At 44.7% G+C, this 20,242-nt stretch overlaps 1 protein-coding gene across 2 annotated transcripts in view; it reads left to right on the forward strand.

Moving 5' to 3' along the window:
• Positions 1-17,653, forward strand: part of LOC124003044 (potassium voltage-gated channel subfamily KQT member 5-like) — a 178,225-nt gene extending 160,572 nt beyond the window's left edge. The window contains exons 10-15 of one of the 2 annotated variants that reach the window (XM_046311029.1): positions 3,017-3,076; positions 5,423-5,646; positions 9,945-10,056; positions 10,989-11,120; positions 14,685-14,811; positions 16,270-17,653. In XM_046311029.1, coding sequence (XP_046166985.1) covers positions 3,017-3,076; positions 5,423-5,646; positions 9,945-10,056; positions 10,989-11,120; positions 14,685-14,811; positions 16,270-17,574 — 1,960 coding nt within the window. In that variant the 3' untranslated portion in view covers positions 17,575-17,653. The remainder of the gene's footprint in view (positions 1-3,016; positions 3,077-5,422; positions 5,647-9,944; positions 10,057-10,988; positions 11,121-14,684; positions 14,812-16,269) is intronic. The other variant, XM_046311030.1, reaches the window with a different exon arrangement.
• The last annotated feature ends 2,589 nt before the right edge of the window (positions 17,654-20,242 follow it).

The raw sequence follows: 20,242 nt of genomic DNA on the forward strand, positions 1-20,242 counted from the left end.
GGATGAGTTGATGAGCGAGGTGAGGTAAGGGAGAAGGTCTCCGGAAATGGTCTGGAGAAGAGAGGAGGGGATAGGGTCAAGCGGGCAGGTTGTTGGGCGGCCGGCCGTCACAAGACGCGAGATTTCATCTGGAGAGAGAGGGGAGCAAGAGGTCAGAGCACAGGGTAGGGCAGTGTGAGCAGAACCAGCGGTGTCGTTTGACTTAGCAAACGAGGATCGGATGTCGTCGACCTTCTTTTCAAAATGGTTGACGAAGTCATCTGCAGAGAGGGAGGAGGGGGAGGGGGGAGGAGGATTCAGGAGGGAGGAGAAGGTGGCAAAGAGCTTCCTAGGGTTAGAGGCAGATGCTTGGAATTTAGAGTGGTAGAAAGTGGCTTTAGCAGCAGAGACAGAGGAGGAAAATGTAGAGAGGAGGGAGTGAAAGGATGCCAGGTCCGCAGGGAAGCGAGTTTTCCTCCATTTCCGCTCGGCTGCCCGGAGCCCTGTTCTGTGAGCTCGCAATGAGTCATCGAGCCACGGAGCGGGAGGGGAGGACCGAGCCGGCCTGGAGGATAGGGGACATAGAGAGTCAAAGGATACAGAGAGGGAGGAGAGGAGGGTTGAGGAGGCAGAATCAGGAGATAGGTTGGAGAAGGTTTGAGCAGAGGGAAGAGATGATAGGATGGAAGAGGAGAGAGTAGCGGGGGAGAGAGAGCGAAGGTTGGGACTGCGCGATACCATCCGAGTAGGGGCAGTGTGGGAGGTGTTGGATGAGAGCGAGAGGGAAAAGGATACAAGGTAGTGGTCGGAGACTTGGAGGGGAGTTGCAATGAGGTTAGTGGAAGAACAGCATCTAGTAAAGATGAGGTTGAGCGTATTGCCTGCCTTGTGAGTAGGGGGGGAAGGTGAGAGGGTGAGGTCAAAAGAGGAGAGGAGTGGAAAGAAGGAGGCAGAGAGGAATGAGTCAAAGGTAGACGTGGGGAGGTTAAAGTCGCCCAGAACTGTGAGAGGTGAGCCGTCCTCAGGAAAGGAGCTTATCAAGGCATCAAGCTCATTGATGAACTCTCCGAGGGAACCTGGAGGGCGATAAATGATAAGGATGTTAAGCTTGAAAGGGCTGGTAACTGTGACAGCATGGAATTCAAAGGAGGCGATAGACAGATGGGTAAGGGGAGAAAGAGAGAATGACCACTTGGGAGAGATGAGGATCCCGGTGCCACCACCCCGCTGACCAGAAGCTCTCGGGGTGTGCGAGAACACGTGGGCGGACGAAGAGAGAGCAGTAGGAGTAGCAGTGTTGTCTGTGGTGATCCATGTTTCCGTCAGTGCCAAGAAGTCGAGGGACTGGAGGGAGGCATAGGCTGAGATGAACTCTGCCTTGTTGGCCGCAGATCGGCAGTTCCAGAGGCTACCGGAGACCTGGAACTCCACGTGGGTCGTGCGCGCTGGGACCACCAGATTAGGGTGGCCGCGGCCACGCGGTGTGGAGCGTTTGTATGGTCTGTGCAGAGAGGAAAGAACAGGGATAGACAGACACATAGTTGACAGGCTACAGAAGAGGCTACGCTAATGCAAAGGAGATTGGAATGACAAGTGGACTACACGTCTCGAATGTTCAGAAAGTTAAGCTTACGTAGCAAGAATCTTATTGACTAAAATGACACATATGGAATCTTATAGTAAATCAAAAAGTTGCCTTGATGACAGCTTTGCACACCCTTGGCATTCTCTCAACCAGCTTCATCTGGAATGCTTTTGCAAAAGTCTTGAAGGAGTTCCCACATATGTTAAACACTTGTTGGCTGCTTTTCCTTCACTCTGCGGTCCAACTCATCCCAAACCATCTCAATTGGGTTGAGGTCGGGTGATTGTGGAGGCCAAGTCATCTGATGCAGCACTCAATCACTCTCCTTCTTGGTCAAATAGCCCTTACACAGCCTTGGCTTGGGTCATTGTCCTGTTCAAAAACAAATAGTCCCACTAAGAGCAAACCAGATGGGATGGTGTATCGCTGCAGAATGCTGTGGTAGCCATGATGGTTAAGTGTGCCTTGAATTCTAAATAAATCACTGACAGTGTCACCAGCAAATCACCCCCACACCATAACACCTCCTCCATGCTTCACGGTGGAAACCACACATGTGGAGATCATCCGTTCACCTACTCTGCATCTCACAATGACATGGCGGTTGGAACCAAAAATCTCAAATTTGGACTCATCAGAGCAAAGGACAGATTTCCACCAGTCTAATGTGTTTCTTGGCCCAAGCAAGACTATTCTTCTTGCTGGTGTCCTTTAGTAGTGGTGATTCGACCATGAAGGCCTGATTCATGCAGTCTCATCTGAACAGTTGATGTTGAGATGTGTCTGTTACTTGAACTTTGTGAAGCATTTATTTGGGCTGCAATTTCTGAGGCTCTAATGAACTTATACTCTGCAGCAGAGGAAACTCCTTTCCTGTGGCAGTCAGGAAAGAGAGCTAGTTTCATCACACGCTTGATGGTTTTTGTGACTGCACTTGAAGAAACTTTCAAAGTTCTTAAAATGTTCCGTATTGACTGACCTTCATGTCTCAAAGTAATGATGGACTGTCATTTTTCTTTGCTTATTTGTGCTGTTCTTGCCATAATATGGACTTGGTCTTTTACCAAATAGGTCTATCTTCTGTATACTACCCCTACCTTGTCACAACACAACTGATTGGATAAAATGCATTAAGAGAGAAAGAAATTCCACAAATAAACGTTTAACAAGGCACATCTGTTAATTGGAATAGATTCCAGGTGACTACCTCATGAAGCTGGTTGAGAGAATGCCAAGAATGTGCAAAGCTGCCATCTATTCACAGAGTCGGTACTTAAATATATTATACACTTTTTTGGTTACTACATGATTCCATATGTGTTATTTCATAGTTTTGTAAATAGTAAAAATAAAGAAAAACCCTTGAATGAGTAGGTGTCCAAACTTTTGACTGGTACTGTATACGATAAACACATATATTTGCTTACCGTATCTCTTTCCTCTGGTTTGTAGTAAAGTTCTCAGTAGTAAGCAGAAGCTACTGAGGAGGTGTACCCTACGGAAACATACTAGGTACACAGCATCCCCCCTGCCCGCTTGGACTCATGACTATTTTGGGAATGACAACAAATTTTCAAAATGGCTGCATATAGGTTATGGGAGTTCTCTGACGATCTGAGTTACCTTTGCAACAATGTTGAGCTTCTTTTGGACAGTGCCTGAAAATGCTGCCTGTTGTCTTATGATTTTGACCACTTCTCTTACTGTACACTAACTCTTAATACTCTTACAGTTGAAGTCGGAAGTTTACAGACACTTAGATTGGAGTCATTAAAACCTGTTTTTCAACCACTCCACAAATTTCTTGTTAGCAAACTATAGTTTTGGGAAGTCGGTCAGGACCTACTTTGTGCATGACACAAGTCATTTTTCTAACAATTGTTTACAGACAGATTATTTCAATTCCAGTGGGTAAGAAGTTTACATACGCTAAGTTGACTGTGCCTTTAAACAGCCTAGAAAATTCCAGAAAATGTTGTCATGGCTTTAGAAGCTTCTGATAGGTCAATTTTAGGTGTACCTGTGGATGTATTTCAAGGTCTACCTTCAAACTCAGTGCCTCTTTGCTTGACATCATGGGAAAATCAAAAGAAATCAGCCAAGACCTCAGAAAAAAAATTGGTTCATCCTTGGGAGCAATTTCCAAATGCCTGAAGGTACCACGTTCATCTGTACAAACAATCGTATGCAAATCAATCCCAGAACAACAGCAAAGGACCTTGTGAAGTTGCTGGAGGAAACAGGTACAAAAGTATCTATATCCACAGTAAAACGAGTCCTACATTAACATAACCGGAAAGGCCGCTCAGCAAGGAAGAAGCCACTGGTCCAAAACCCCCATAAAAAGCCAGATTACGGTTTGCAACTGCACATGGGGACAAAGATTGTACTTTTGACTGAAAAAGCATATGCGAGCAATGAGGCCTACAAACCGGACTCAGTTACATCAGCTCTGTCAGGAGGAATGGGCCAAAATTCACGCAACTTATTGGGGGAAGCTTGTGGAAAGCTACCTGAAACGTTTGACCCAAGTTAAACAATTTGAAGGCATTGCTACCAAATACTAATTGAGTGCATGTAAACTTGTGACCCACTGGGAATGTGATGAAAGAAATAAAAGCTGAAATAAATCATTCTCTCTAATATTATTCTGACATTTCACATTCTTAAAATAAAGTGGTGATCCTAACTGACCTAAAACAGGGAATTGTTACTAGGATTAAAAAACTGAGTATAAATGTATTTGGCTAAGGTGTATGTAAACTTCCGACTTCAACTGTATTTCTGACTGTACAAGAGCTTTTTGGTGAGGTCTTAAAAACAGATCCACTGAACAGATATGTTGTCTAACTGGTTCATTGTGATATTTCACCAACTTCAATCATTCTGGAAGTTTTATCAACGACTCTTGCCTCTTACCTCACTTCATGTCATTCACACCATTCACACTCACATCACCAAAACATGAAAGACACAATGACTTCATCAATAGTCACGATAACATTTACAATGACCACCAAAACAGTCATGGTTAGATTGGATATAGCTTCCTACCCCTTGCCCCGCTGCCTGTCCTCTGCACGGCCCCTCCACTGCCCCTGCATGTTGTCACTTGGAAACCCTGTACACAGCATTGTCCATCCTCTGACCTCAGCACTCCACCCTGCACCTCACCATTTCAGCAGTCCCTCCTTGGATATTAGACCCCATGAATAGTTCATCACAAAGGTTCATGAAATCATCACTTCCCCCCCTATTCCCTTGGTGTTCTTGATTATCAATTATACAAGACCCTCCCCTGCACAAACCCCTCTTCTATGGTAGCTCCTCCAATGGTGACTCTGCCAGTCCGAGAGACAGGGATTGGCCAGCTGAGGTCACATGTCTAGGAGTGAGCTGAGTGCTAAAGAATCATAATTACATACTAACAGTGGGGTACCTGCTGAAGCATTTTGCCTGCTGTGCGCATGCATTTTGGATAATAGGGCTGCAATGCATGCTGGTCTATGAATAGGCCCATCAATCTAACCTAATTTAAATGCCTTGTTCTCTAGTGAAGCAACCAATAATTGAGGTAAACGAATGAACAAACTCATGAAATGGTGAAAGACTCCTGTAAAAGGTTTCCAATCAATTGCATTTTGTTTGAATTGTTCCCGACCCAGAACCTGTGCTTGATCTTGATACAGTACGTGTGTATATCTGTGTACGACTCTCACCATCTCTCTCTCTCTCTCTCTCTCTCTCTCTCTCTCTCTCTCTCTCTCTCTCTCTCTCTCTCTCTCTCTCTCTCTCTCTCTCCATCCCTCCACACCATCATCCCCCTTTCTCCCTCCATCGCTCCATCACCCATGACAGCCAGAAGTTGAGTTTCAAAGACCGTGTCCGGATGGCGAGCCCCAGGGGGCAGAGTATTAAGAGCCGGCAGACGTCGGTGAGCGACCGGCGGTCCCCGGGGACTGAGGCTGGGGGTACGGAGGGCACTAGCCCTGCCAAGGTCCAGAAGAGCTGGAGCTTCAATGACCGCACCCGCTTCAGACCCTCCCTCCGCCTCAAGATCCAATCACGCTCCACTGCCGATGGTGAGAGGAACTAATGAATTGTCATGATTGGTCAATTGTTGGATTTGGGCGTTTAGTGTAAGAGATGGGTTGATAGGTACCATGTCATTTTCTTTGCCTTTATACCAAAATTGTAATCTTGCCCTGATGCTTTCTACACATCCTCAGAATGATATCTCACGATATCTTTAGATATACCTAGCTTATCCTTAGATCACTGGTGAGCTACATCAACTTAAAACCACACTATTAATGTCATGCTAGCTTTAGCTCCCTTTACCTAAGTTCTCTGGCTGGGCGCTGTGTGCTAGCCTTTGAAGGATTACTCCTAGACCCCCGTCTTATGGGCAGACCAGACCAGAGCTGGCACAGACCATAGAGCCAGCCAGAGAGCCAGCTAGGCCCAGCGTGAGTAATGTTAATGCCTGTTTGCAGTGTGCTGGTTTGGGTTAGTGGGAATGGCCTGGCTTGGTTATGGCTGGAGCTCTGGACCGTTCTCTGGATGCTGAGGGGGAAGGGAACGGGTATGCTGTAGTTTAGTAGCCTTAAGGGGCTAGCAGAGGCTGTAGTGCTGCTCTATCCAGCCTAGCCAGCTGGCTGAGGAAGGCAGGGTACCAGCCACAGTGACCAGGTAGCTAGGTCAAATGGAACACCAGCTAAATTCTAGAATGAAGTAGATCTATACCAATAGTGGACTACAATAACACTATTACCATAATAACACCATTACCATAATAACACTATTACCATATAACACCATTACAACAATAACACTATTACCATAATACCACTACTACCATAATGGCACTATTGCCATAGTAACACCATTACCATAATAACACTACTACCATAATGGCACTATTGCCATAGTAACACCATTACCATAATAACACTATCATAATAACACTATTACCATAATAACACTATTACCACAATAACACTATTACCATAATGACACTATTACCATAATGACACTATTACCATAATCACACTATTATCATAATAACACTATTATCATAATAACACAATTACCATAATAACACTATTACCATAATAACACTATTATCATAATAACACTATTATCATAATGACAATATTACCATAATAACGCCATCACCATAATAACACTATTACCACAATAACACTATTGCCATAATAACACTATTGCCATAATAACACTACTACCATAATAACCCTATTACCATAATACATGTTACTATAATAACACTATTACTGTAATAACACTATTACCATAATAACACTATTACCATAATAACACTATTACCATAATAACACTATTACCAGCACATTATGTTGAGGGTGGATAGAAATGGAATGTGGGATTTATCCAGCTGAATCTGGTGTAAGAGACGTTTTGGATAAAGTGAGGACGACTGACTATAATGTATATGACACTTACCTTCCACAACCATAATCATGTTGTATATGGAAAATGGGCTGTTGCATATACAGTATGCCAGATGGATTAAATGGCTTTGCCAAGAACCAACTATAGTACTTTCTGAATTAATGAGAGCAGAGATTGATGCTGGCTGACACACACACACACACACACACACACACACACACACACACACACACACACACACACACACACACACACACACACACACACACACACACACACACACACACACACACACACACACACCAATCCTCCAAAGGCCTGTGGTGGCTTGCCTTGTAACATTACAAATAGCATTAACCTGGGGTCATAGAAAACCTTTTATTGGTCAGGGGAAAATTTGTTTGATCTGCACTCTACCACTTCTAACCCCTGGCCCGCTTTGGTGTGCTTTATGTCGTAACTCAGGCCACTCATAAACAGCAGGTCTTTGTGATAAATATTTCCCATTAGCAATATACCTACTGAGGAGAGGCAGCTCTCAGGCTCGCGCTCTTCTGCTATAATGTAGACTCTTTTGTGAAAACAAGAGTTTTTCCATTTCTCTCTCTCATCTCTCACCATTTCAACTTAAACATTTAATCAACAAGGCTATATACAGTATGCTTTTCTGAATACACTGAAAACAACCTTAAAGACATCAAAAACAAATGGTACTGGTGTGTGCGTGTGTGCGTTCTTGCGTGTGTAAAAAAAGAAGTTTGGACTCATCCTACCTGTAGACTAGTTGAATGCCAATGCCATCCTGCTCTCTTTCAATTTGGCAAAATGGTCTATGGCTCTGTCATACTGTATGCTTTTAGTTTTTGTTGTCAAAGGTTACCTAGCTAAAATGCTTGCTAGCCTAACTTCCTCGCATGGGCATCTATGAAACAGCTAAGTTAGCTAGCTACTTAATGTCAGCCTAAAATTTGCCCAGTGTTATCTGGGTTAGGGTTTGGCTGGGGTTGGCCGTCATTGTAAATAAGAATTTGTTCTTAACTGACTTGCCTAGTTAAATAAAAGTTATTTAAAAATACTGCAGCAACATGTCATACTATTTTGGTCCACACAACATCAGATAGATGAGCTACAGTGCCTTGCAAAAGTATTCACCCCTTTAGCGTTTTAATTTTGTTGCATTACAACCTGTAATTGAAATTGATTTTTATTTGGATTTCATGTAATGGACATACACAAAATAGTACAAATTGGTGAAATGAAATGAAAAAAAAACAAATTTGAAAAAAAATGGAAAGAAATGAAAAAACGGAAAAGTGGTGTGTGCATTTGTCTTCACCCCCTTTGCTATGAAGAGGCCCTAAATAAGATCTGGTGCAACCAATTACCTTCAGAAGTCACACAATTAGTTAAATAAAGTCCACCTGTGTGCAATCACTGTCTCTCTCTCCTCCCCTTCCTCCCTCTCTCCTCCCCTTCCTCCATCTCTCCTCACCTTCTTCCCTCTCTCTTTCCTCCCCTTCCTCCCCTTCCTCCATCTCTCCTCACCTTCTTCCCTCTCTCTTTCCTCCCCTTCCTCCCTCTCTCCTCCCCTTCCTCCATCTCTCCTCACCTTCTTCCCTTTCTCTTTCCTCCCCTTCCTCCCTCTCTCCTCCCCTTCCTCCATCTCTCCTCACCTTCTTCCCTCTCTCTTTCCTCCCCTTCCTCCCTCTCTCCTTCCCTTCCTCCATCTCTCATCACCTTCTTCCCTCTCTCTTTCCTCCCCTTCCTCCCTCTCTCCTTCCTTCCTCCCTCTCTCCTCCTCTTCCTCCATCTCTCCTCACCTTCTTCCCTCTCTATTTCCTCCCCTTCCTCCCTCTCTCCTTCCCTTCCTCCATCTCTCCTCACCTTCTTCCCTCTCTCTTTCCTCCCCTTCCTCCCTCTCTCCTTCATTCCTCACCTTCTTCCCTCTCTCTTTCCTCCCCTTCCTCCCTCTCTCCTTTCTTCCTCCCTCTCGCCTCCCCTTCCTCCATCTCTCCTCACCTTCTTCCCTCTCTCTTTCCTCCCCTTCCTCCCTCTCCCCTCCCCTTCCTCCCCTTCCTCCATCTCTGCTCACCTTCTTCCCTCTCTCTTTCCTCCCCTTCCTCCCTCTCTCCTCCCCTTCCTCCCTCTCTCCTCCCCTTCCTCCATCTCTCCTCACCTTCTTCCCTCTCTCTTTCCTCCCCCTCTCTTTCCTCCCCTTCCTCCCTCTCTCCTCCCCTTCCTCCCTCTCTCCTCCCCTTCCTCCATCTCTCCTCACCTTCTTCCCTCTCTCTTCCCTCCCCTTCCTCCCTCTCTCCTCCCCTTCCTCCCTCTCTCCTCCCCTTCCTCCATCTCTCCTCACCTTCTTCCCTCTCTCTTTCCTCCCCTTCCTCCCTCTCTCCTCCCCTTCCTCCATCTCTCCTCATCTTCTTCCCTCTCTCTTTCCTCCCCTTCCTCCCACTCTCCTTCCTTCCCTCCATCTCTCCTCCCCTTCCTCCCTCTCTCCTTCCTTCCCTCCATCTCTCCTCCCCTTCCTCCCTCTTTCCTTCATTCCCTCCATCTCTCCTTCCCTTCCTCCCTCTCTCCTTCCTTCCCTCCATCTCTCCTCCCCTTCCTCCCTCTCTCCTTCCTTCCCTCCATCTCTCCTCCCCTTCCTCCCTCTCTCCTTCCTTCCCTCCATCTCTCCTCCCCTTCTTCCCTCTCTCTCTCCTCACCTTCCTCCCTCTCTCCTTCCTTCCCTCCATCTCTCCTCCCCTTCCTCCATCTCTCCTTCCTTCCCTCCATCTCTCCTCCCCTTCTTCCCTCTCTCTTTCCTCCCCTTACTCCTCCTCTCCTTCCTTCCCTCCCTCTCTCCTCCCCTTCCTCCCTCTCTTCGTCCTTCCCTCCATCTCTTGTCATAAAAAAATGAATGTTAAAACCCTTTCCCTCCATCTCTCTCTCTCTCACTCTCTAGCTGACTCTAACATGACCACTGAGGATGGGTTCGGTGATGACAAGGGGTGTCACTGTGAGATCTCTGTGGAGGACCTGCTGCCTTCCGTCAAGTCTGTCATCCGAGCCGTCAGGTGAGACGCACGCTCACGCACGCTCGCACGCTCACTCACTCACTCACTCACTCACTCACTCACTCACTCACTCACTCACTCACTCACTCACTCACTCACTCACTCACTCACTCACTCACTCACTCACTCACACACACACACACACACACACACACACACACACACACACACACACACACACACACACACACACACACACACACACTGCCCTCACTCAAGTATGTCATCAGAGACTTAGCGTGACATTTTTCTTCTTATTGTAACCTCCTAACTCTTCCCCTAATCCCATACCGTGAGAGGCAGCTTCAAAATCTCTCTTACCTCCCGCCATGGGTTTATCCAGTGGATACATTACTATATAACTTTTCCATCAGTCTTACCCCTTTGATCCTCACATTGGGCAGTAAGGACCTCTCATATTCAACCTCTTCCGTTGTATGTGGCCCCTAGGCTCCACAGGTGTATGTACTAAGCTCCCCTCTACACTCTCTCAAATGGCTAGATTTACATTCTACACAGTAAACAGTGAAGTAAATACTGATTTTACCTCAGATTGTTCACTGTACAACTTCACAGGAATATTTTCTTTAGAAATATGAAATTATTTTCCAGATGATTTATGTTGAGAAAGAAGAGCTGTTTCTGCTGTTGCTATCGGATAGTTTTAGATCTCAGTACCTTGGCGTGTGTTACTCTAGGTCAATGTCGTTCTTTGTTTGAGGACTCCCTCTTGTGGTAGATTTAAGAACTGCCATTGAGATGTCTTCCTGTGCTGGGTCTCATTCATTAGGACACACCGTAGCGAAACGTTTCGCAGCGGGAAACAAAAAGGAGCATTTCTTATTAGACACGTTCATGTACTCCCTCCCTGTTTCAGTCAATGTTCTTTCATCTGGTATTTAATGAACATGACCCTGGTCTGGTCCATCCAGGATAATGAAGTTCCACGTGGCCAAGAAGAAGTTCAAGGAGACGTTGCGTCCGTACGATGTGAAGGACGTCATAGAGCAGTACTCCGCCGGACACCTGGACATGCTGTGTCGCATCAAGAGTCTGCAGACACGGTGAGAACAATAATGCACTGTCACGCGTGGTCAAAGTGCTCACGTAGTCACACTCTCTAACTTAGACCTTCCAATAAAATGCATGAAAAAGCTTAGCTAGCAGCTGTTTGCCCATGTGTATTCACTGCTTAGCCACTAATGTGAGCAGTATATGTCTTTGTCTTCATATGAGTGTGCATATGTTCGAGTCTGTGTGCATACATTCATATTTGTGTGTGTGTCCTCACTTTCCCCCACAGGCTGGACATGATAGTGGGGCCCCAGCCCCTGAGCAGCCGAGCCAAGACCTTTTCCTCTCCCTCCCTGCCCATGTATTACAGCCAGGGCAGAAAGAACTCCACACAGGGGTCAGAGTTAACCCCCTCACGCCCCTCACACTCTCCTCTCCTCACACCCTATTGACTTTCTCCCCATCCCCTGCATGTGCATTAGCTGATTGTTTGCTAGAAGAAACACTGCATGGTTTTCAAATCGCAAACATCTTTCTTACCTGTCTAGGTTGACAGTATATCTTACCTGCCTAGGTTGACAGTATATCTTACCTGCCTAGGTTGACAGTATATCTTACCTGTCTAGGTTGACAGTATATCTTACCTGTCTAAGTTGACAGTATATCTTACCTGTCTAAGTTGACAGTATATCTTACCTGCCTAGGTTGACAGTATATCTTACCTGTCTATGTTGACAGTATATCTTACCTGCCTAGGTTGACAGTATATCTTACCTGTCTGGGTTGACAGTATATCTTACCTGCCTAGGTTGACAGTATATCTTACCTGCCTAGGTTGACAGTATATCTTACCTGCCTAGGTTGACAGTATATCTTACCTGTCTATGTTGACAGTATATCTTACCTGTCTAAGTTGACAGTATATCTTACCTGCCTAGGTTGACAGTATATCTTACCTGTCTATGTTGACAGTATATCTTACCTGTCTAAGTTGACAGTATATCTTACCTGCCTAGGTTGACAGTATATCTTACCTGTCTATGTTGACAGTATATCTTACCTGTCTAAGTTGACAGTATATCTTACCTGTCTAAGTTGACAGTATATCTTACCTGCCTAGGTTGACAGTATATCTTACCTGTCTATGTTGACAGTATATCTTACCAGTCTGGGTTGACAGTATATCTTACCAGTCTGGGTTGACAGTATATCTTACCTGCCTAGGTTGACAGTATATCTTGCCTGCCTAGGTTGACAGTATATCTTACCTGTCTATGTTGACAGTATATCTTACCTGTCTAAGTTGACAGTATATCTTACCTGTCTATGTTGACAGTATATCTTACCTGTCTAAGTTGACAGTATATCTTACCTGTCTAAGTTGACAGTATATCTTACCTGCCTAGGTTGACAGTATATCTTACCTGCCTAGGTTGACAGTATATCTTACCTGTCTATGTTGACAGTATATCTTACCTGTCTGGGTTGACAGTATATCTTACCAGTCTGGGTTGACAGTATATCTTACCTGTCTATGTTGACAGTATATCTTACCTGCCTAGGTTGACAGTATATCTTACCTGTCTATGTTGACAGTATATCTTACCAGTCTGGGTTGACAGTATATCTTACCTGCCTAGGTTGACAGTATATCTTACCTGCCTAGGTTGACAGTATATCTTACCTGTCTATGTTGACAGTATATCTTACCTGTCTGGGTTGACAGTATATCTTACCTGTCTAGGTTGACAGTATATCTTACCTGTCTATGTTGACAGTATATCTTACCTGTCTGGGTTGACAGTATATCTTACCTGCCTAGGTTGACAGTATATCTTACCTGTCTATGTTGACAGTATATCTTACCTGCCTAGGTTGACAGTATATCTTACCTGTCTGGGTTGACAGTATATCTTACCAGTCTGGGTTGACAGTATATCTTACCTGTCTATGTTGACAGTATATCTTACCTGCCTAGGTTGACAGTATATCTTACCTGTCTATGTTGACAGTATATCTTACCAGTCTGGGTTGACAGTATATCTTACCTGCCTAGGTTGACAGTATATCTTACCTGCCTAGGTTGACAGTATATCTTACCTGTCTATGTTGACAGTATATCTTACCTGTCTGGGTTGACAGTATATCTTACCTGTCTAGGTTGACAGTATATCTTACCTGTCTATGTTGACAGTATATCTTACCTGTCTGGGTTGACAGTATATCTTACCTGCCTAGGTTGACAGTATATCTTACCTGTCTATGTTGACAGTATATCTTACCTGCCTAGGTTGACAGTATATCTTGCCTGCCTAGGTTGACAGTATATCTTGCCTGCCTAGGTTGACAGTATATCTTGCATGGGGGATCCATTTGGGACTGTTGATGGGTTCAGTTTCTAGATTCCTCCTGGTGATGTTTCTTCTGTTCTGCATTCGTGTCAACTGAGTTTTCTCTTAAACTTATGGCCCGATTCAACCAGACCCACTTTAGCCAACATCCGCTGAGCTGATGTTTTGACGGTGTCGGCGGTGGAATTGCGTTAGAGTTGTCAAATCCACATGTTGCTCCCGGTATTATGGCTATAACGGACATTGCCATTGGCTGCATGGAGTCTCATTAAGTTTGCATTCTGGAATGTGAGATGTAATCTACACCTCGATTAGGCTGTTAAAAATCCTCATTATTTAGTTCAATTATTTTTCAATTTGAATGTAATTATTTCTATATTGCCTACACTTTCTCATTCTGAACTTCTAACGCGAGTGGGGAGGTGTGGCTTCTTGACAATGATCACAAGAGCAGCTGCTCACCGATTTTCAGCTCCAATGCCGTTCCACCGCCGACACCGCCAAAACGTCAGCTATGCAGGTGTCGGCTGACGCGGGTTAGCACTTGATCTGATTAAATCTAGGCCCAAAACTTTCACTGAATTTGAAAGGTCATATTTGCCAAATGAGTGAGTAGTGAGCCACCATGTGGTAGAAACTTAAAGTTACATTTGTCTGGTCGAGAGCTTCTTGAGTCATGGAAAATATTGATTATCTCATATAAACATCTCAAATGAAAGTCCAAATGCGTAGTAAAATGATATATACATACAAATAAAAACTATGCTTGTAATTTAAGGTCATCCATTTTGTCTTTCAAATCCAGTAGTAGATAATACATTCTCCTCTTCTTCTGGCCTTGAAAAAAGGTGTGTTGATATCCCACTGGGCACAGATGTCAATTCAACATCTATTCCACGTTGGTTCCACCTCATTTCGGTGAAATGACATGGAAACAACGTTGATTCAACCAGTGTGTGTGTACAGTGGGATGCTGTTGATATTGATACACTTGCAACATATCTCCAGTGACACAGTAAACCGAGCCAAATATATCCTTGTGAGCAGTATGGGCCTCTACAGTAAGTGTTGTATTCTCATAGAGGACCAATTCCAACTCTTAACTTCCTTCCTTCCTTCCTTCCTTCCTTCCTTCCTTCCTTCCTTCCTTCCTTCCTTCCTTCCTTCCTTCCTTCCTTCTCGGGCGGGCTGCCTACTGGACATCCTCTGGTCCTGCACCATTCTGTACCCTCTCTTTAACACTATGTCTCCTGTGCCCTCCAGAGTGGACCAGATCCTGGGTAAAGGCCAGGTTCCTCTGGATAAGAAGATCCGGGACAAGCTGCTGTCTGATGGAGACCTGCTGGAGGACATGAGTATGCTGGGACGTGTCTGCAAAGTGGAACGGCAGGTCAGTGGGGTTCCGTGAACTTAAACCACTGGTTCATTAAATATGGTGAATTATGTGTGGTTCACCTTTGACATTCTTAGACATTGGCCTATATGGATAGGGATAAATTGAAATGTTTCTTACAGAAGAAGTATGAAAAGCACATGCATAACCATGGTAGCAATTGAAAGGGAACAGTTTGGAGATAATGGGAAGAAATGATTAGACCAAAGTGAGCACACAAGTCCACCTGACACGAAACTGGGTCCAACCAATACACTGTCCACATTCAGTAACATAAAAATATTCCTCGAAAATGTCGGTTAGGTGCAACATAGGACAACAAAATGACAAGGGTTTGAGCGAGAGGACTAACTGGGGTCTCAGAAGTGGCCACACCCCTCTCCAAAGTGTACACAGTTCCTAAGTCATTTCAATGCACTTTTATGACTCAAAGAAGAGTCTTCAACCATAAGGTAGTTTTTGAGCTCTCCTAGCTGTGCCGTTGAGGAACTAGAGCAAGCAGACTTGTAGCTGTTTCGTTTGAAACACAACCCTGCATTCCCGCAATCACACAATTACTATTACAATTACTGTTGCTGTTTACGCAATCCAAAAATGGTCCATAATGAATCGAAGTCTGGGTCAGGTGGGCCTGATTTGAAAGCTTGTTCTATTGTCAACATGTCTAGCTAAGTTAATATATACAATCTTACAGTGTTAGGCTTTCACAAGGTAATTCAGAGATCCAGATCGGGATTTTGGTAGGCATAGAAATTAGTCATGAGTGCATTCAGGTGCGTGTGCATTCAGGTGCGTGTGCATTCAGGTGCGTGTGCATTCAGGTGCGTGTGCATTCAGGTGCGTGTGCATTCAGGTGCGTGTGCCACGGCGAATTATCTTCAGAGTAAACAAACATACCCTGAGTTGTTCTGAACAAAATGAGCCTATGATCCCATGTCCTCTTGTAACTGTACATAAACATAGTGATAAACGCTGACACTGTACATGCCATGAGTTTTATGATATGGGGATGTGAAGTGCACATTTGGACTCACAGGTGTTTGGTTTGCTTGTGTGACATCAAAGTGGTATTTATAATAATAATCCTCAACGTCTCATCTTTCAAAATACAGAGAGTCCTCTTAACTTAAAGCATTTCCCTCACTGAGAGAACAAAAATAGCAACCGTTGCCCAAGTACCGGGAGAGATGGGGGGCAACTTCTTGTCGCGCGCTGTGCTCAAATTCAGAATGGATGTCAGTCCAAACCCATACAGCGCTGTGAAGCATTAGTGCCCAAATCTGCCATTTTTAACCTGTATACGGGTACAGGTACGAGTGTAAAGGGCTACCAACTACTATTATTCAACATCTTACAATTATGTGAAAGTACTCTTTCTTTTGTGTAGCTAATATTAACCATAATTTCCTTCCGTCCTTCCTTCCTCCCTCCCTTCCTTCAATCCATCCTCTCTAGGTCCAGTCTATTGAGTCGAAGCTAGACTCCCTGTTGGACATCTACCGGCATGTGTTACGTAAAGGCTCCTCCTCTGCCCTCACCCTCTCCTCCTTGCCTCTGTTCGAGCTGGAGCAGACCTCAGACTACCAGAGCTCTATCCTCTTCAAGGACCACTCTACCTGCTCTACCCAGGTCAGCAGCACCGGAGGTGGGCCAGGGATAGAGGGCCAAGGGGGGTGCGTGACCCGCTCCTCCACCAACGCCTCAAACCTGTCCCGGGGACTTCACCTTATCCTGGCGCCGTCCACCGAGCTCAGCCTCAACCTCAACACTGGCACCACCTCGCCTTCTACCAGTGGGCCCCCGCCCTCCTCGTTCAGTCCGTCGCCCCTTCCTCAACACCACCATCATCATCATCATCATACCCTGCCGGAAAGTGGGGAACCAGTCCATAGAGGAAGTTCTTCTCACTCACCTCCTATTCTTACTCCTAATTGTGTATCTGGAGGTGGGGGGTTTCCTACTCTGGCCAGGCCCCCACCAGCTCCTCCCCAGCCCAGCCGGACGGTGGGTCACTCCAGGCCGGAGAGGGAGAGGGAGATGGTGATGGAGGTGGGTGACTTCTGTGGAAGCCCGGAGGAGAGGGAGGATGGTGATGTGTTAGGCCCAGAACAAGGCCTCAGAATCGGGAGGCTGGGGAAGCCAAGAGGGGGGTCCAGTGGGAACAGCAATGCCAAAGCAGAGGGCTCCTGGAGGAGACGCACAAGCCTGGAGATGGAGCCCCTGGTACCCCTCTCTTCTGCTCTGGGAGGAGGAGGCCGCTGTTCCTCTGGCTCCAAACCCAGCCAGGTGGACCGAAGCCTGGGCAAGTCCATGTCCATCCAAAACCTGGGGCAGGGGGGGTCAACCACCTCCAGGGCCCTGGATAGCCACCACCATCCTAGCCTCAGCCTCTCCTCCCCCAGCCCCTGCAGCAGCAATTCCCCCACAGGCTCCCACAGTAGTCAGGACCCTGGGGGAGGGGGCGGCGGGGATGGCTGGGGGGAGGAGGACCTCTTCATCAGCGACAGGGACGTGGATGCCCTCCCTCTCCCCCCCGAGGCTCAAGGTGGAGCTTTTGGCTTTGACTTCCTGTCCCAGGGGACAGCCGACGCAACCTCTTACTCATCAGAGCTACTGAGGACAGACCCGGGGCTTGGGGCGGGGTTAAGTGCTCTGGCAGGGTTCAATAGGAGCCTGGCGAGCGCGAGCGGGAACATGTCATCGCCCCCCTCAGTCGGGAGCGCCGAGTCCCTGAGCATGCCGCATGTACGGCTAAAATAAGACACACCCCCGTGTCGTATGGACCAATCAAAAAACCTCAGCTTACAGAGAAGCTCTTTATTCTATTTTGGGAGGGGGAGGGGGAGGGAGGGACTATAATTACATTTACATTTATTTTCTATTTTCCAGGGACTTACAAATTGGGGACATCCAGTGGGACAGTCACTTAACAATAGTGCATCTAAAACTTAGGGGGTGGGGTGGAGGGACTAATAATGGTTATTTCTGTTTATTTTTTTATGTTGATTCATTTGATAAAAGGCATAGTATTTTTCATACATGTCGACGATACATGAACATATCATTGCATGAATTATTATTTTTTTAAAGTACGGTTGAGGAAATCGAAACAAAGAAGGTATAATAAAGAGAGAGAGAGAGAGGTGTATAAAAAAGAGACTGAGTAAGAGGTTGTGTGTATATATATATATATATAAATATATATATATATATATAAAGAAACAAGCAAAACTTGATCCTGAAAGACGATGGATTGATCTGTGATCTCGAAACTGCATGAGCACTGCATGTTTTCAGTCCAAATGTTATGGTATTACAACTTACCCATAAGTCTTACATTCATTAACACAGGAAGTTGTTGATGCCTATAGGCCTTAGGGCAAAACCCTTCTAGAAAACTTTTCCTTCATTTTAATACACATAATCATGTACAGTAAAAGTTCAAGTGTGGGACATCATAACTTACAAGACGGGCAAGTTAAATGGGGAAAGTTAAATGCTTACATGAACCCAATATCATACTGTTATCCAAAGCTTCTGAGGCAGCCATCTTGAAATGAATGTTGCCTCAACACGACCAAGTTTTTCAGCCACATCAGTTCCCTATAATAGTTTCTCATTTGAGAGACTATTGTGGACGTGCAATGGCACAAAATACCCCTCATTGCAATGACAGACTTGGCAAGTCCAGGTCAATACAAGTTTGAGGTAAATTAAATTCTGCCAACCGGTCACACACACATACTGTATAACTGTTGTACACAAGCTGCTACACTTAGTCCCGGGAACGGAATAACTGCTAAAACAGGAGACAAATAGCTGCTAAGACCATAGAAATACTAGAATATGGTCCACCCAGCATGACACCTTTGAATGGGGATGTCTGTTCTAGTAGTTATATTTCTATGCCTAAAACACAGTTCAATTGCGCACCCCGAGGTGTTCTCTAACCCGACGACCAAGGTATCCACATTATGAATGTGATTTCTTGTGATACCTGTGTATCTTCTCGTTCCCCAAAAATATTGAGTTACTTATAACACAAGAGACAAAAACACGATGAAGGGAGAAAATGTGCAAAAGTATATTATGTTATCTGATTATGTGACCCTGCAGTCTTACAGTACACGGTTTCTGTCGGAATCACACTCACCGGCTGTAGTTCTTTTAATACATTATAGTTTTGAATGCTTATTAAATTGCTTAAACGGAAGTTGACATGCTGTAGAATGTATATAATGTTATGTTAATAATCTGTAAGTGAGATTTTGCACTCCCTGGCAAGCAGTGTGAGTGACATCATGGCTAATGCTAACAACCATTAGCCCTTTTGACTTAAAGGGATATGTCACTCAAATCACAAAATTACATTGTTTTTCTTACCCTTCAAGCAGTCTTTGGACAAGGAGAGACAGCAATGACGGATAGAGATTTCTTTACATGGTACCAAAATAAAAATGTAATTTTCTAATTTGGGTGGACTATCCCTTTAAATGTTACAGATTCAGGTACAACAAGGTCATGTTCAATAGGGCACAATGTAGCAAAACATTTTGAAACGGAATGCAAAGATGACTCATTGGACATGCTCAGCCTCAGGTAGTAGGCTACTTCATCGGTTGTCACAACGTTTTGTAACATTTTGTGCCTATTGAACAGGATCCTGGTAAGGATTATTGGATGTTTCACCAAGTGGGTTGTTTCAAAGGAGAGAAACCCGGGAAAAAACAACATGAGATGTAGTATGAACTTGTACGCTAAATCCAAAGCTCCAGTACACATACCTTTGGAAACAGAAACATTAGCAGAAACATTTAGGGTCGATTAAATCCTCATTGAAGGCTTTACCAGAATATGTGAAGTACATAAAACATGCAGTACATAACATGGTGCCTTTCTTAGCGATATACTGTCCATTTCAATGTTTATTTGCACCCAACGTGTGGGTTGTTGGCCTTTTGTGCTGAAATGGTCTCACATACTTGATTTTTTTTTGTCCCTTGTATAAAAAAAAAAAATCTGATTTGAGCATTATTTATCCACAGACAGACCATGTATTACCAAAGGAAAACTGGCCTTTAGAAATGTCATCATTGTGTCTCATACGATCATTATCCTAATTTATTTAAATGACGTGCACATACCTATACGATAGTAATAATGTCCATTAGCTCCATCAAACCTGTAATGTCATGAAAGATATTAAAGAAACTTCTATTCTCCTACATCAATAAAAAAAAAAAGGAAATTCAAGTGTGTTTGTGACATATTTACAGACACGTTCTGTTAAGACTATGACCATCGTGGTGTATGTTCGGTTCTGTCGCTGCGTGTCGACATCCATTTATTACATTGAAGACGATTTTTTTCCATTTTTCAACTGTCAACCCATATTTAAATGACCGTGGAAAAATGATGCACATGTTGC

The sequence above is a fragment of the Oncorhynchus gorbuscha genome, linkage group LG18 (genome assembly GCF_021184085.1).
Source record: "Oncorhynchus gorbuscha isolate QuinsamMale2020 ecotype Even-year linkage group LG18, OgorEven_v1.0, whole genome shotgun sequence".
Taxonomy (NCBI): Eukaryota; Metazoa; Chordata; class Actinopteri; order Salmoniformes; family Salmonidae; genus Oncorhynchus; species Oncorhynchus gorbuscha.